This window comes from Xiphias gladius, chromosome 3 (genome assembly GCF_016859285.1).
Source record: "Xiphias gladius isolate SHS-SW01 ecotype Sanya breed wild chromosome 3, ASM1685928v1, whole genome shotgun sequence".
NCBI classification, from domain to species: Eukaryota; Metazoa; Chordata; class Actinopteri; order Istiophoriformes; family Xiphiidae; genus Xiphias; species Xiphias gladius.
Window position 1 is genome coordinate 14,805,131 of NC_053402.1, and position 14,935 is coordinate 14,820,065.

The 14,935-nt window shown below is 42.3% G+C and overlaps 1 protein-coding gene across 1 annotated transcript; it reads left to right on the forward strand.

Annotated features, from left to right (window-relative positions):
• The first annotated feature begins 4,974 nt into the window (after positions 1-4,974).
• On the forward strand, positions 4,975-8,751 carry LOC120788371 (transcription factor Sox-8). Its single transcript, XM_040124145.1, has 3 exons — positions 4,975-5,658; positions 6,044-6,279; positions 6,444-8,751. Exons 1-3 carry the CDS (start codon positions 5,243-5,245, stop codon positions 7,193-7,195), a joined length of 1,404 nt encoding a protein of 467 aa, XP_039980079.1. The 5' UTR covers positions 4,975-5,242; the 3' UTR covers positions 7,196-8,751.
• The last annotated feature ends 6,184 nt before the right edge of the window (positions 8,752-14,935 follow it).

Sequence of the window (14,935 nt, forward strand, 5' to 3'; positions counted from 1 at the left end):
ATCAAGGATCAAAAAAGTAGACAATGTGGAAATCTGAGCACACTGCAAGTTTTATTCAGAACATATGCCGTGGAGATGAGAGGGAAGAAAGACAGAAAGAGGAGATGTAGATCAGAAAGTGTAAAAAAAAAAAAAAAAGAACATACACCCACACTCCTCTTGGGACAACTCGGGGAGATACACCATGGGAAGTGCCGTCCCTGCAGAACATCTAAGCATAAGCTGTCATGTCAGAAGAAAATAACCAGGAATGGACATTTCCACTGCATATGAAAGATTAAAATGAAGTTTGTTGATCTGCTCTCCAATAATCAACCCTGAGCTTCACCTTTAGGCAACTTTCAAACAGAAACTTTGTGTCCACAGCTAAAACCCTTATGCCCTTCACAAATGTACACATAGTGTTCTTGCGTGTGTACTCACGGAAGTGACTACACAATCAAGACACCTACTGAAAGTTTGTGGATTAAAGATTTACAGAAATGCCTGGCTGAACTGACTTAACATTCTTCTTCCCAAGCTAGCAAAACCGCTACCTCGCAAAAACAGTTATCTGTCAGAAAACACAGCAAATAATCTGGAAACACTTGAGCTCTTTTTATACTCCTGACATTAAAAATGAGCGTGGCCGAAGGCCAAACACACCCTGAGACGTTTTGGACTAATTGTTTCCTTCAGTCTCAAACAGCCCCCCTTCAATCTATTCAAAACTCCCTTCCTTCCCTCCTCACCGTGCAACCCCTCCCCTCCACCTCTCTGCGTCTATTAATAGGTTTAAATAAAACCTGCAATTGGTCCAGTAAACCCCTCATTACGGCGTTTTAATAGAATGATTTTAGGATAGCGTGGGGTCAAGGGTCAATGGGAGGTCCTAACACGCAGCTGCTTTCATGGGGTTTGGACTGTGATTAGAACCGGCGGAGTCAAACATCCCCGGGTCCTCGACCTCACTTAGTAGACAACCTGGAAAATACATTTGGCCAAAGACCAAAATGGAAAACATCCACAATCCACGTTCCGGAGGGGGTGGGATGAGTAGAGATGGAACAGAGAGGAGGAGTAGGTACATCCATCACTGAGACTTCACTCTTATGTGTGTGTGAACCTGATTGGAAAATCCTCTGAAACTTAAAGATGTAACAATATAACCTATAACTTAACCAGGGCTGTAATACACATGCTTTGGATCCAGGCACGACTTTCAGAGTGGGGCTTTTTTAAGTCGTAATCTACAGTACCTGTAACCTGTATCCTTGCCTTCCAGTCGCATTTGCTGCAACTGAAAAAAAATTTGCACTAATTACCTTCTTTCTGAGTGCGTGAAACCAAAGATAAAAGTGGTCTGGTTGATGTGGTGCAGGGGTGAAGTATGGCTTGTTAGCGGCCCAGGAGCTTGATCCCCGTGTGGTTAGGCGGTGGTCGGGATTGTCTGGGTGAGAGGCAGGGCATGCCAGTCTCCACAGTTCACCAAGTTTACACTGTGTGCAATCAGCGAGATTATTTAACTGAATGAAGGCCTGCTGTTTGGGTTAGGGCACTGTGGTGACTATACCCAAGGGTTTCAACAGTTGTTCCTCATGTGGAAAATTTTGTGTAAATTCTATCAGGATTCTTGTGGTGCAGAATTTGTACATCACGCACCAGAATGGGAATTTAAATATTAAATATATGATTCACGTGCAGCATTTTTGTTGGATGCATAGCAGACATTTATCCAGCTTAGGTGTTTTTTGAACTTGATAACTTTCACAAACTCGTCATCACTCTAACACATCTAAATCCATGTTCTATACTGTACAATGCTGTGGCAGTTTATCCCAATTGAACCGCTAAATATATCCCTTCAAATAACTTGGCTAGAGTGAAGAAATGTGCCGATGTGTATTAAAAACACAGAAGCAGACACCAAAGGGGGCAAAATTCCTGTGGGTGACTGTGTAATTAAATTTTTTATGCACATTAGAAGCCAGAGAGTATAATTTACATGTGGGGTAGAAGTGACTCAGGCCCAGGAGAAGAGGACTAACAAGCTCTGCTAAGGCCCTGAAAAAAGTCAGAAACTCTTTACCCAGCTCTCTCCTTTAAGACGCATCTCGCAAAAATAGGAAAATTAAAGCCTTCCTTTATTCTCTGGGACACTTAAGGTTCATGCGCGGTTACCTCTCCTCTGTTGCTCCTTCTTCTTCTAATCAAGGGCTCAGAGCCCACAAACTCTGGCCAGAGTTCCTCGCCACAATACAGGGAAGCAAGAAGGGGGAAGGCTGGAGGCTTTTTAAGTCTGTCTCCTTCTCTCCGTCTCTTCCTCTCTGCCCAGAAACCAAGACTGTCTCGCAGTCTGAGCAGGACTTGACAACAGCTGAGTCCATGTTGGACTCATGCTGATGTGTCTTCACTGTCGCTCTACCTGAGATGAGATTTCCCAATAAATAGTAAATAAATGAAGCACTTTGGGAACTTTGACATACTGGTTTCATTAATATCGGTTCATTTGTTTGTCTGTCTGTCTGTCAGCAGGATACCTCAACTCTGACGACAGGATTTCCATGAAATTTGGTGGGGAGAGCGGGACTTGGGCCAGGAACAGTTGATTCATTTTCAATAGTTATTGAGAACAGGGATTTCCAGAATTACATGCGACACAGACAGAGAAAGATTTAATTGCAAAACCAAAGGGAATATTAACAGGATCAGGAAATCAATTCAATTTATGTGTAACTGACAGACATTTTGTGTCGTGTGTTACAGCAAATTGATAAACTGTTCGGTTTTCATGGAGGTTTGGACTCACTGTCTAGTTTATTATCAAGAATATCACTAGCCTTATATCAGCGCAAGCAACAGGCGAATGTAGTTAATTCCCTGAAATCCAGCGAGATAGACATGTTACATGTGTACGAGTCTAATATCTCATTTTCAAAATGTTTAGATTTGTTGAAGTAAATAAAACTAAATACGATAAGTTCACACATGCCTTGGTACTGACCAAAAGATCTAAAATTCCACATATCTCAGACTTATACACTGGCAAAGCCATGTGTCCATGCATGCACACACTCAGTAAATACTTTACCATGTGTGGAGCGGGACAAGAACTAAGCCAGACTCATTCTCAGACTCATTTGACAACTCTCCGCTGTCCTGTCTGTTCTCACTCACTCACACACTCACACACACCCACCAACATACACACACTCACACACACACACACACACACACACACACACACACACACACACACACACACACACACACACACACACACACACACATGCACTGAACTTGACCCATGCAAGCACTTTGACAGCAGCTGCTAGAAGGGAAGACAGGATTTACCAAGTGAGCACTTTCATTTCATACTTTCTGATAGACAGTAACATTTAAATAAAACTTAACTGCAACATCCGATTTTGTGTTACATCATAATAAGAGACGGACACGGTCCTTTTACATCAGACAAAATACGGTTTCATTCCAATTCAAGCCCTTTGTCTTCTTAAGCCTACTGGTGATCAAAGAGAAAACGTGCAAACATCTTACCTTACTGTGCAAGCCATTACCTCTTTTGCAGAGAATTCTATTCTCTATGTAAAACCAACAGTTTCTATTATTTCCACATTACAAACTCTCTTCTTCCCCTCAGCCACCTGCAGCGTGCATCGAGCAAGGCAAACTGCCGTCCAGCACAAACATACCTTGTCTTTTCATGGGGAGGCCAGTGATAAAAATCATCCCACAATACATGGACACAAAGACACTATTAACAAAGGCAGTGATTCAATCTAACCTCTTATCTCCTCTGCTCTTTATATCTTCAGTGTCATAAAAACCATGCTTCACTGGTGGCGAGAAGTGACTTATGGATCGCACACAGATTACTGGGACAAATTAACTTCCTCCTTTAAATTTTCGAATATCTATTAAAGCTGTAATTGGGCTGGCTTGGGCCTGTGAAGTTAGAGGCTTTCATGGTATCTAAGCAATCAACTTTTTTGTCGGGAGTCAGTTCAGGGGCGAGACTATGAGGTTGGGAGTCATGATCAGTTTTTTTGGATTGAAGTTCAATTCTTCGCAGAAATTCACAGACAGAGGACAGATTAAAATACAGACAGGCACGGAGGGCTTAATAAAACGCTGTTACATGATTGTTATAAGGGACAATGAGATCTTTCAGACCTGACATGAATTATATCTTTGTTATAATTTTCAACCCTGCTACAAGTTTGTTTATTAATAACACATTTGTCATTTCACGCTTGACTAAACTAAGTAAAGCGTACAAATTTTGAGAATGTTAATACTTCACACTGTTGTCTTATTTGTGACAAAAAAAACCAAACCTGAATATCAATCTTCATTTTACTCTCGCAAAGCCACAGCTTTACCTGATGTTTTTTTTAGCTCAAGTTCACGGTTTCAGATATTAAACCTCAGTCTTCATCACAGTAAGAAATGACTATTTTTATGTGTTTTCTGAAAAAAAAAATCTAATTTTGACATTTTACATATTCATTATGTCTTGATTATTCTTTGGCAGTGAAATACCCAAATGAACCAAATAAAATATAATGCAAAAATCACATTACTAAATGTGATTCTTACATTTAGAGACTGGAGATGTTTACATTTTTCTGCATTCATTTAACAGAATAATAACAGAATAACAGAAAATTTAAAAAACTTATAAAATGTGAGTAATTTCTGAACTCATTAGCCTACATTTGCTAACAGCATTAGAAAATTGTGGCAGAATATGTGTTATCTGTCACATGTGTGGGCTACAACTTTAATAAATACCGAACTGTGTCGCCGATGAAAAAAAAAAAAAAAATCATTATAATAATAAGCCCCCACATTAAAACCTGAACCAATTGGGGAAAAGTGGTGATTTGTTCCAGCCAATCCCAGGCGGAAGGTGGAGTGACGATTTTAAAAGTCCAACACAAGTTGCTGTAACGTGTAGCTCCTCAGCTCACATTGTGGACAACAAGTTGCACGACCGCACCTCCCATGACAGCCCAGAAAACAGGACAAACGAAGACAAACAAACAGGGAAGCAAAAGGAAAACAACGGACTCTTACTGACCGAAATTGTTAAAGGAATTTACTGTGGCGCGCCGTGCGTAAAAAGCGCACCGGGCACTTTGCTGCGCGCTCGAATTCAGGGGCGACGTTTGGTTTTCGTTTCTAATTGACGTTTACAGCTTGTTTTCGGATTTTCATCCCCCGCGGGGCTGAATAAATAATGTTGAAAATGACAGAGGAGCATGACAAGTGTGTCAGCGACCAGCCCTGCAGTCCGTCGGGCACAAACAGCTCCATGTCCCAGGACGAGTCCGACTCTGATGCTCCATCCTCACCGACCGGATCCGACGGCCAAGGATCTCTGCTCAGCGGTTTGGGCAAGAAACTGGACTCCGAGGATGACGACCGGTTCCCAGCTTGCATACGGGACGCCGTTTCTCAGGTGCTCAAGGGATACGACTGGTCTCTGGTGCCCATGCCCGTAAGAGGGAACGGATCCCTGAAGAGTAAACCCCACGTCAAAAGACCCATGAATGCGTTCATGGTTTGGGCGCAAGCGGCCCGCAGAAAGCTGGCGGATCAGTATCCACACCTGCACAACGCCGAACTGAGCAAGACGCTGGGGAAACTGTGGCGGTGAGGAAACATTTCACTTATTGTAAAGAGAAATGCGGGGAATGAAAGTGTAAATAAACAGTATTAAAAGGAAATAACTGAGTAGCCATGACTCCAGATTTGTACGTGGAGAAAAACATTTGATCAATATTTCACTTTAAAAGCGGTGGCAGTGACATAAAAATATAAAATTTATTAATTTTCATAAAGTTTTGGCTTTGAATGTAAATGATTTAGAAGAAGAAATCGTGAAAGGAAAATTGGCATTTTTTTCCTGACCCCTTGACAATAAATAAAAAAGCTATAAAGTAACTTGAGCCATCTAATAGTTTTTTATTTTTATTTTTATTTTTGCTTAATTTGGCTGAATAAATTCTGATATTTTATATGTCTCTTTTCGCCTTAGCTTGCTCTCAGAGAGTGAAAAGAGGCCGTTCGTAGATGAGGCAGAGAGGCTCCGGGTTCAGCACAAGAAAGATCATCCAGACTACAAGTACCAGCCTCGGCGACGGAAGAATGTGAAACCGGGCCAGAGCGACTCAGACTCAGGAGCAGAACTGGCACATCACATGTATAAAGCTGAACCAGGGATGGGAGGACTGTCAGGGATGACTGATGGACACCACCACCCTGAACATGCAGGTATGTTGTTACCATTAATACAAGAAACAATGTATCAAACACAAGAAGTTTGTGAGTTTTATTTTAAAATAGTTTTAGGCTTTACTGTAAATTGTTTAAATTAAATTGAAATGTTTTGTGTGTGGAGTAATGAACGTGCTTTATTTCTGATCCTTTCTTTTTAGGGCAGCCCCACGGTCCCCCTACACCACCCACTACTCCCAAAACAGATCTGCATCACGGGGTGAAGCAGGATCTGAAACATGAAGGCCGTCGTCTTGTTGACAGCAGCAGGCAAAACATTGACTTCAGCAACGTCGACATCTCTGAGCTCAGCACTGATGTCATCAGCAACATGGAGACCTTTGATGTGCATGAGTTTGACCAGTACCTCCCGCTCAACGGCCACGCCTCAGGCTCCTCCACCCTGCCCGCAGACCATAGCCACGGGCCGGCTCCCGCACCCGGCGGCTCTTACAGTTCCTCATATAGCCACGCAGGCGCCAACGGGTCAGCGTGGAGTCGCAAGGGCACCATGTCCTCCTCTTCCTCTGCCGGCGACGTTGGCCAGCACCGGCTCCACATTAAAACGGAGCAACTGAGCCCCAGCCACTACAGCGAGCACTCCCACGGGTCACCCTCACACTCCGATTACAGCTCCTACAGTAGCCAGGCCTGCGTCACTTCGGCAACTTCAGCTGCCTCGGCCGCAGCCTCTTTCTCAAGCTCCCAGTGTGACTATACTGACCTCCAGAGCTCCAACTATTACAACCCTTACTCGGGCTACCCCTCTAGCCTCTACCAGTACCCGTACTTCCACTCATCAAGGCGGCCCTACAGCAGCCCGATCCTCAACAGTCTGTCCATGGCCCCTAGCCACAGCCCCACCGCCTCCAGCTGGGACCAGCCCGTCTACACCACGCTGTCTCGACCTTAGGGGGACAAGAAACAGTCAGTCCGCACCAGAGACTCATTCAGATTGATGCACTGCTAATGAAGGACGTAACGTGCAAGTGGAGAAGTGTGTGTAGGGGGTAGTAGGTTACCTGTGACCATGTGAACGTGAAACAAACAAAAGAAAAAGTGCCTGCTGATTTTATACAAAGTTATATCGTTCCGATGAAAACACACTTAGACTTTCTACGAAGCCAAATTGTGTTTTTGGTGAGCCAAACTCCTCCATGAGGACGTGTCGCCGACATCTACATCCTGTACACCTCCCATTTTCCCAGTTTCAGACCGCACGTGTGTGCACACTTGAGGTAAAGCAAAGGCCTGCCACTGAATTGTATAGGAGCGAAACGATTTGGCCCACTTTTGTTGCGGAGCAGATGGAGAAGCAGATACAGTGGAGAATGTACACGGGACCGGTTGTGTGAATTTGCAGTAAAATTTACATTAATGGCCAGAGCTATATTGCAGCACATTTGGCCATTTGCATTAGTGGATCCGTCTTAACTAAATGGCTCATATGAATCTTACAGTGTAATTTTTCGCATAAAAGTCTTATATGTATTTATGTTAATGCATTATTGTTTCTTTTTATTGTTCTTAAGTAGATAAACACATGTAATGTGGTTTTGGTTATTTACAGTACTGTTTGGCTTTTATTGAAAACAAGGTAAATGAAGTTAAGGACAGTACAGTGTATTCAGTGCATTTGATATCATTCCGTTGAAGACCAATTTCCTGTCCCACCTCCACACTTTCCTGTCTCCATTCCCATTTGCAAGAAAACAGCAGGACCAACAGAATCGCGCAGGACAGAACAGGTGTCTCAAAGCTATGCTTGACAAATTGAGATTAGTCATGATCTAGGGTTAAAGGAAATGGGGTAAAATAACACCACACACTCTGAGTGACGTGTCAGCTGGACCTCCTGTATATGTGGATGGACAACTCACGGATATGTGTACGTCCATGCATCTCTGTGTGTGTGTGTGTGTGTGTGTGTGTCAGGGAGATGGAGTGCATCTGTATGTGAGAGCCATTTCTGCGCTACATGAGCTACACCGTAATACACACCAATGATACTTTCAACAACTCTTCAAATTATCTTTGAAACTTATCCGTTACTCAGAGAGGAGTATTTAGGATTCAAAGAGCAAAATAAGCGTGTATTTGCCCAAATTTATATCATCAGCCGTCACGCGCCAACTCACCGCTGCAGTCTTTTTTGTGCCTTCTAATGCTTATTGTCAGTATTTCAATATGAAATTGAATTATTAACAAACTTCAGGCAGCACACAATCAGTAATCCACACCAGGAACTCCTACAGTTAACCCGCTCCTGATTGTATCCTTAATTTGACATCATTCCTTACAGCCTTGGTTTATAATGTTCTGTGAGATGCTGTATGAGAAACGTACAGGGCATCACGCTCCAAGTTTTGTCCGCAGAACTGTGTTTTGTATATTATTCTGGTGTATAATTTTGAGAACTGTGAAAATTATTATTGTTCTATTAACTAGAGTTTCATTCACACATGCACAGCTAACCCATTCGCTGGCCATTTTTTAAAAATAAAAGATACTTTTTCTTGATACTCGTCTTTGTCTTATTTGCGCCCACATTTAGTTTCAACGTGCTTATATTTGTTCTTAAATATATGGAAATAATTTGTAAAATAATAAATAAACAGAATTAACTGAATGAGATGAGAAGTATTTATGGGTTTCCTTTTGCACTAGATACCAGCTGTACGTATTATCCTCCTTGTTTAACATCTGTACTGTGAGCTACAGCTGTGAGGGGAGACCTTTAGAGAATTATTCTCAGTTCTCATCCTTCCGAACAGTTTTCCAAAGTGACTGTAATTAAACCTTCACAGTAAATGTAACTGGATGCTGCTCAAATCAGGTCGGCGGTTAAGCCTGTCGATTTTTGCGAAGTACACGTTAAACTGTTCTTTTGCTGTAGAGCTTGTACGCATTTCTTCAGAGAAATATACAGGTGTCCAAAACAAAATTGCAAGATGTTGCAGTAAACAGCTTATCTCCGTTTCCGGTGCTTCTCTCAGAATTTTCTGACGTTTCAGTCCCTTTATTTGACACTTCATATGTAGCTATGGACTTATCTAACAAAATAGTAGATTTCAGATTTTTTCCTCCAATCACCAAAAAGAAGGGAATGAGGAGAGATCATATCTCCTCTGGTCCAGTGGGTAGAATGCTCAAGTTGGCCCTGGCATGCATGCCAAGTAGCCGTCCCTAACCAGCCCAGGGAGAAGCCAAGTGCCAGGGCTGCGCTGCTGAATTTTAATGATTCATTATGCTGTGGAGGGGCCCATTGTGTCCCTTTATCCGGAGAGCTAGAAAGGAATTAATTGGACAGAAAATGGAAGGGCAGGGGGAACTGACAAGCCATTAAGAGGGTCCTGAATGGACGATTAGATGCACATGGGGGAGGATTTTTTCCCCCCTCGCTGTCTCATATCACAACGCTCCACAAACAAAAAACAACAAGAACAACCACCACAATGACCACCAGACAAAACTGTAGAAATCATATCAGCGCACATAATCTGTAGATAATAAAAGAAGATAATACCACAGCAGATGGGGTGTGGGTGGCTCAAGAACGACTTGTTGTTTTTCTTCCCTCAAAGTCTTTTTTTTTTCTCCAGTGTTTGCCAAATACTTTCAGGAGGAACTCTTGAGAAAGAACAGGAGTGAATAAAAGTGAGGCAAAAAAGGCTCTTCAGGGTGCTTGGGTCCTGTTTCCCTGGAACTTGCCCACAGTTTCTGATTGGGCCTCCTGAAAGCCCTACTGTAAATAGCTAAAAAAAAAAAAAAAAATGAACTGGAATGGGGGGACTTCACTGAGAGTTACATCAGCACATAATACTGAATGAAGGAATGAAAGAATGAATGAACGAAGGACGGAACATTTTTACGCCGTAGTTGCATCTTTGCCTAAGAATAACGGTTCATTTGTGGAAATACGCTCAAATCAGGTGCAACCACAGTGGACAAAAACACTGACAGAATGTACATAAAGTTCAAGGTAGAAGCTCACACATGCAACATAAATGCACATACTGGTAATGAAGATGAAATATAAATTACATTCATTTTGAAACTGGTGCACTGAGGCTGCGCTATATTCCAGCGGTCATATTTACTGTTAATGAAAGGAAGGGCACTGTCGGACGAAGAGAGAGTCGTGGTCTCAGACCCAGAGGACAAGAGGGGGAAGCATGATGAACCCAGTAAAACTAGTGAGTCCACCACCTGACCACATCCAATTGTTAGGAGCTGGATAACTCGCCTGGTTATAGTCTCATCCTGTCTAATGAGCCTGGCTGACTCAGGGCATGTTTCAGGAAAAAAAGGAGGGAGCTGGGAACTGTGAAAACTCTGAGAATGCATGGTTGAGTTGCAAAGGAAATAAAGTGGACATAAAGCATGGTTGCTTCCCGTCACTGAATCTGCCCATCCAGATCCCACTTCGATGCACTGAGTCTTCATCCTGTTTACAGCTAATGTCTCATAATTGATGGCTGTTTTACTGTTAATGGAAGGTTGTGAGATGAATTTAAACTTTGTCTACAACAAAGAACAAAAGATTTCCCAGTCAAGAAAACAATAAAATAAATGGAGCTCGATAACAGATTATTTTGTTGTTCTGCATTTTTTAACATTTATGTTGCTTCAGTCACAACTAAAGTTTATTCTTTCATTCCCATTGTCACATGATTGGCTAATACCTTAAGTACTTTTAAACTAAAGCAATTTGACTTAATTAATTTACTGTCAAATTTCCATCACGTGTGTACGCAGATAAAATTTTGACTTTGAGGTTTCTATCTGAAAGTTCAGCAACGTACAGTATAAGTCAAATCAAAATGGCATAGGTTCTAAAAAAAAAGCTGCCTTGGTCTTGTTTGCTACAGTATCTCATGCAGCTTCCAAACCAAACACGTTCAACTAAATCTCAGCTGCTCCGCCCAAGTAAATGACTTCCTGAGGCCTATTTTGCCTTGTCTCCACGTCCTTCTCACTAAATAAAGCAGTCTATTTTATTATTGGTGTCTCCTGTGTTTGCTGGCATGACCGGGCCAAGCAAAACAGGGTGGCAGACAGAACCAACATTGACTTGCCCAATTCCTCATGGACGGGCCCGCACAGAGAAGAAGGGAGGGAAGTTGACTGCCAACACTCTGAGTTTCAAAATGCCACTAAATTGATGCTGGCTCCACCAAGATCACCTACAACTGGCCAACAATATGTACATCAAGCAGTTCCTGTGAGAACCTGACGCTAACTTTACCCAGTTTAGCTAAATGGAGAGTAAAATGTTTAAGAAGCAAAAAAAAAAAAAAAAAAAAAAACTTCTTTCAAAAGTATCTGGAGGTACCAATCCAAACCATAACTGTTTGATTGAAAATATTTCTTAGTAAATCGGGAAGGATCAGTAAATACTTCTTTGTGAAAACTTTGTCATCATAAAGTTTAAAATCTGGTGCTTCAATCAGGCATGAAACTAAAAATAAATAAATTAAAAAAAAAAAAAAATTCAAAGTAAATCTGTTCCAGTGGAGTGACTGATTATGGTTGTTTACTGAAAAGATATTCAGACCTGGGTCTAAGTCTATTTGCAAATAATTCTCAGTGTCTGTTTCAACCTGCTTGGAGGGCCAGATGGGGAGGGATTACTGCACCAGGGAAAATCAGAGAGTTTCGGGTTACTTTTACTACTTTTCTGATTAATTAAACTTTCTGGTGCTCATGGTAAATTTCACATTTGGTAGAATTCACATTTTTATACTCATAATTGTACAAAAATAAAGGTCGGATATCATTTTAAATAATACATTTAATAATAAATAAATGTTGTTTTAGCAAACCTGGGTTTTGTCAGGATCGTAAAATTGTGATAGTGATAGTGTTAAAGACAAACACACACCACAGGTTGAGTGTTCCTGACATAACGAAAATTGAAAAAATACAGGAACAATTTGACATCTGGACGTGTTCTGTTCTCTGAACAGTTGTCCACAGTCTTTCACTTTCTTTTTTCATTTGTTCTCTCCTTTTCACTCTTTCTTGGCACATCTCAATTGTGAATGGGTTGGCAGTATGGCTGCTCATCTTCTTTCCACAGCTTTAAGACTTGTTGGTTAGTAACTATGGCTTTGTTTTCATTGTCACAGCTTTCTGCTTTTGTTGAACTGTGGCACCGTTCCATCGCCATGTACTTTCTCCATCTTTACTTAAAGTTATCTCATGTCAGCGTTTTTCCCTTCACACTGTCTGCCTACATACTTATCACAGAGTCAGTTTACTGTCCTGTGTTTTAGACTGGAGAAAGTTTTGATGATTGGCAGTAGTTAACATTACATTTTTTTTGTCCCCTTTTAAATTTAGTATTTGAAAATCTTGTGCTCACTGTAAATAAGAAGCCATTCAGAATTTTCATATGAGGGAAATGTCTTCTGGCCGATGTAATCAAGAATGATGAATTAGCATATACTACACGCACACGCACACGCACACGCACACACACACACACACACACACACACAAACAAACACAATTACATTGTTACCCTGCCCCCCAGCCCCCAGCACCCACACAAGTTGCACTTCTCTGTCACCAGTGAGACAGTGGAGAGAGAGACTGAGCCACCCGCATGTGGGATCCTGTAAGACCCTGGAATGTGGAGTGTGGGAGGAACGTTTGCCATTTTTTCATGGTACTGATGTAGAGGTAGTAGACGTAGAGACAAAGTGAGAAGAGAGAACGTTAAGAAGGGAAAAAAAGTTGCTAAAATATGATAAAGAGACCAGAAATGGACAGAAGGCTGGAAAGGTACAGGTAGAAAGAAAAGAAAGAAAAATCTCTCTCTCTTATTTCTCTTGTTGTTTTTTGTGGAGCTGCTTGGCTGGAAGAGAGACAGAGACAGCAGGACCAGAGTTTTAAATGTAGCTCAGTGTTGGCAGAGCCATGTTGTGAGTGCACTCTGTGGGAGCACCAAATCTTGTCGCCCAGTGCAACATGGCGATTCAGACCAAGCAGCAGAGCCCATCAAAACCCATTTACCCTGGTGGTGCATATATACCCCACAACCTGCAGTTGGATTTGCTATACTCACTAGCCCCATTCTCGCAAGCCTGTATAGCGTAGTGCCATGAGGAATGCATTTTAAAGCCATGTCTGGGATGCCACACTTTCTCTGGTTTCCGGGCCATTGTAAAACGGACAGAACACCGCAGCATATTAGGTGACCATTGCAATATTTGTTTAATATGCATATGATCAGCAACACATGTCCATCCTCTCACACTTGATATCTTTTGTGGTATGACAAAGAGCAGGGTAGAGGAGAAGAGAGGAAAAAATAGGGAAGAGTTTGTTCTCCCATGTGGTTTTGGCCCGTTCTGAGGGGCTTGGAGCCACGCCAGTCTATCCCTGGTCCAGCCTTTGATATGGATGGGGTTCATTATGTAACTGAATCTATTGTCAAAGAATAAAACAATATGGGGCCAGCAGGAGAGGTGTGTTGTGTGTTTGTGTGTGTGGGATTGTTCAACTATATTCGTGGGGCCTGAAAACCGGGAGCCCACTATACTTGTGGGGTCTGAAAGCTTTGTGGGGACCAACATGCTGGACCCCACAAGTTTAAATGACTGTTGAGGGCTAAGGTTTGGTTTCACGTACAAAACCTTCTCTCACCTTTTCGCAGTCCTGATAACGTGAACTGCCCCAACCCCGTACTCTCTCGCTTTAAAGTGAGCTACACTACAGCAATGATTTCCTAGGTTTCTCATTTTGCAGATGCTGAAGCGTGTAAGAGCATTTCGCAACAAATCACTCACACAACTGCAAAGAATAATTATAAAGCCTGATATGAATTATAGCGGTCGGTACAACCTCCCAAGAACTACAAATGGGTAGCATCAAACAGATTCTCTCTGATATATGAACCTGCTTACCTCCTCCCTGCTGCTTCCTCTTACGCAACAAAAATGTATTATCATTTTAGGCTCAACACCAAACCCAAAAACTTGATCACCTGCATTCAGTCAACAGACAATCTCAACAGGACTGGAACAAAAGAGGTAAAGCAAACTTGCTCTTGCCCCCTTCTCCTGATACAGCCAGACCCCCTTTCACTGGGACTGTGTCCTCGGCGAAGTCGGGGAGCTGGGACTGAGCATGGATAGTGAGAGGGAGCCGTAGCCTTTTAGTGGTCTGCCGAGTTCATTACGGCTGAGCTATGGTGAGAACAGCAAACCTCAGCGTGGTTGCAGAGGTCACCCGCTGCACAACGCTCTGGCGCCTACGACCCAACACTGAGTCCCTGAGAGCATTGCTTGCTCTCACAGACAAGGAGAAGCAATAGGGGGAAATATAGGCCCTGAACTGTGGCTTTAAGGTGCTGGAACACTGTCTGATAACTGTCACTGCTGTGCTGGAAATGAACAGTTTGATTTGACTGCAGCAGCTAAACGTTGCTCGATGCAAATGTACCATGTTATATTTAGGCCAGCACAGGGTGATGATGATTTGAATGAATGAAAATGAGCTCAGTGTGTTTGCTGTTTGAGGGCAAGATATTACAGGGTAAAAGATAAAGCACACACGAAGTTTACGATCTTGCTAGCTTGTTGCCAGCTTGCCACTACAAAGTTGGTGTTCTGTGATGTCAGTGACACAAGATGGCAGGCATGTC